Here is a 293-nt window from a genome sequence, read left to right as displayed (position 1 = left end):
GTGATTAGCGGAAGAAAACTTCTGGGGCTTGCTGATCAATCCAAACAGAATTTTGAAAGTTTCTTCCCTTTCTCCCTTACAACACACTTACTTTCTGCTTCCTTTGCAGTGAGGTATGTAATATGTTCCATCATGTTGTTATATGACTGAGCAGCACTATGCCCATAACGTTCACGCCAACACAGCTCATCCAATACCACTTGTACTTGTTGAAGGGTAAGCTGCGATAGTGTGCTCTGTAAAAAAAAAAATTATATTCAACATCAAGAAACCAATACCGTATCACACATGCA

The 293-nt window shown here is 39.6% G+C and overlaps 1 protein-coding gene across 1 annotated transcript in view; it reads right to left on the bottom strand.

The window, feature by feature from the left end:
- The window catches only part of LOC119590726, a gene marked incomplete in the record, with an annotated part of 107,158 nt that overhangs the window by 13,880 nt on the left and 92,985 nt on the right, over nt 1-293 (bottom strand). The window contains 1 exon segment of the mRNA XM_037939414.1: nt 92-236. Within this exon segment, the coding sequence (XP_037795342.1) occupies nt 92-236 (145 nt within the window).

The sequence above is a fragment of the Penaeus monodon genome, chromosome 27 (genome assembly GCF_015228065.2).
Source record: "Penaeus monodon isolate SGIC_2016 chromosome 27, NSTDA_Pmon_1, whole genome shotgun sequence".
In the NCBI taxonomy this organism is placed as follows: Eukaryota; Metazoa; Arthropoda; class Malacostraca; order Decapoda; family Penaeidae; genus Penaeus; species Penaeus monodon.
This window is presented reverse-complemented; position numbering and strand designations above follow the sequence as displayed.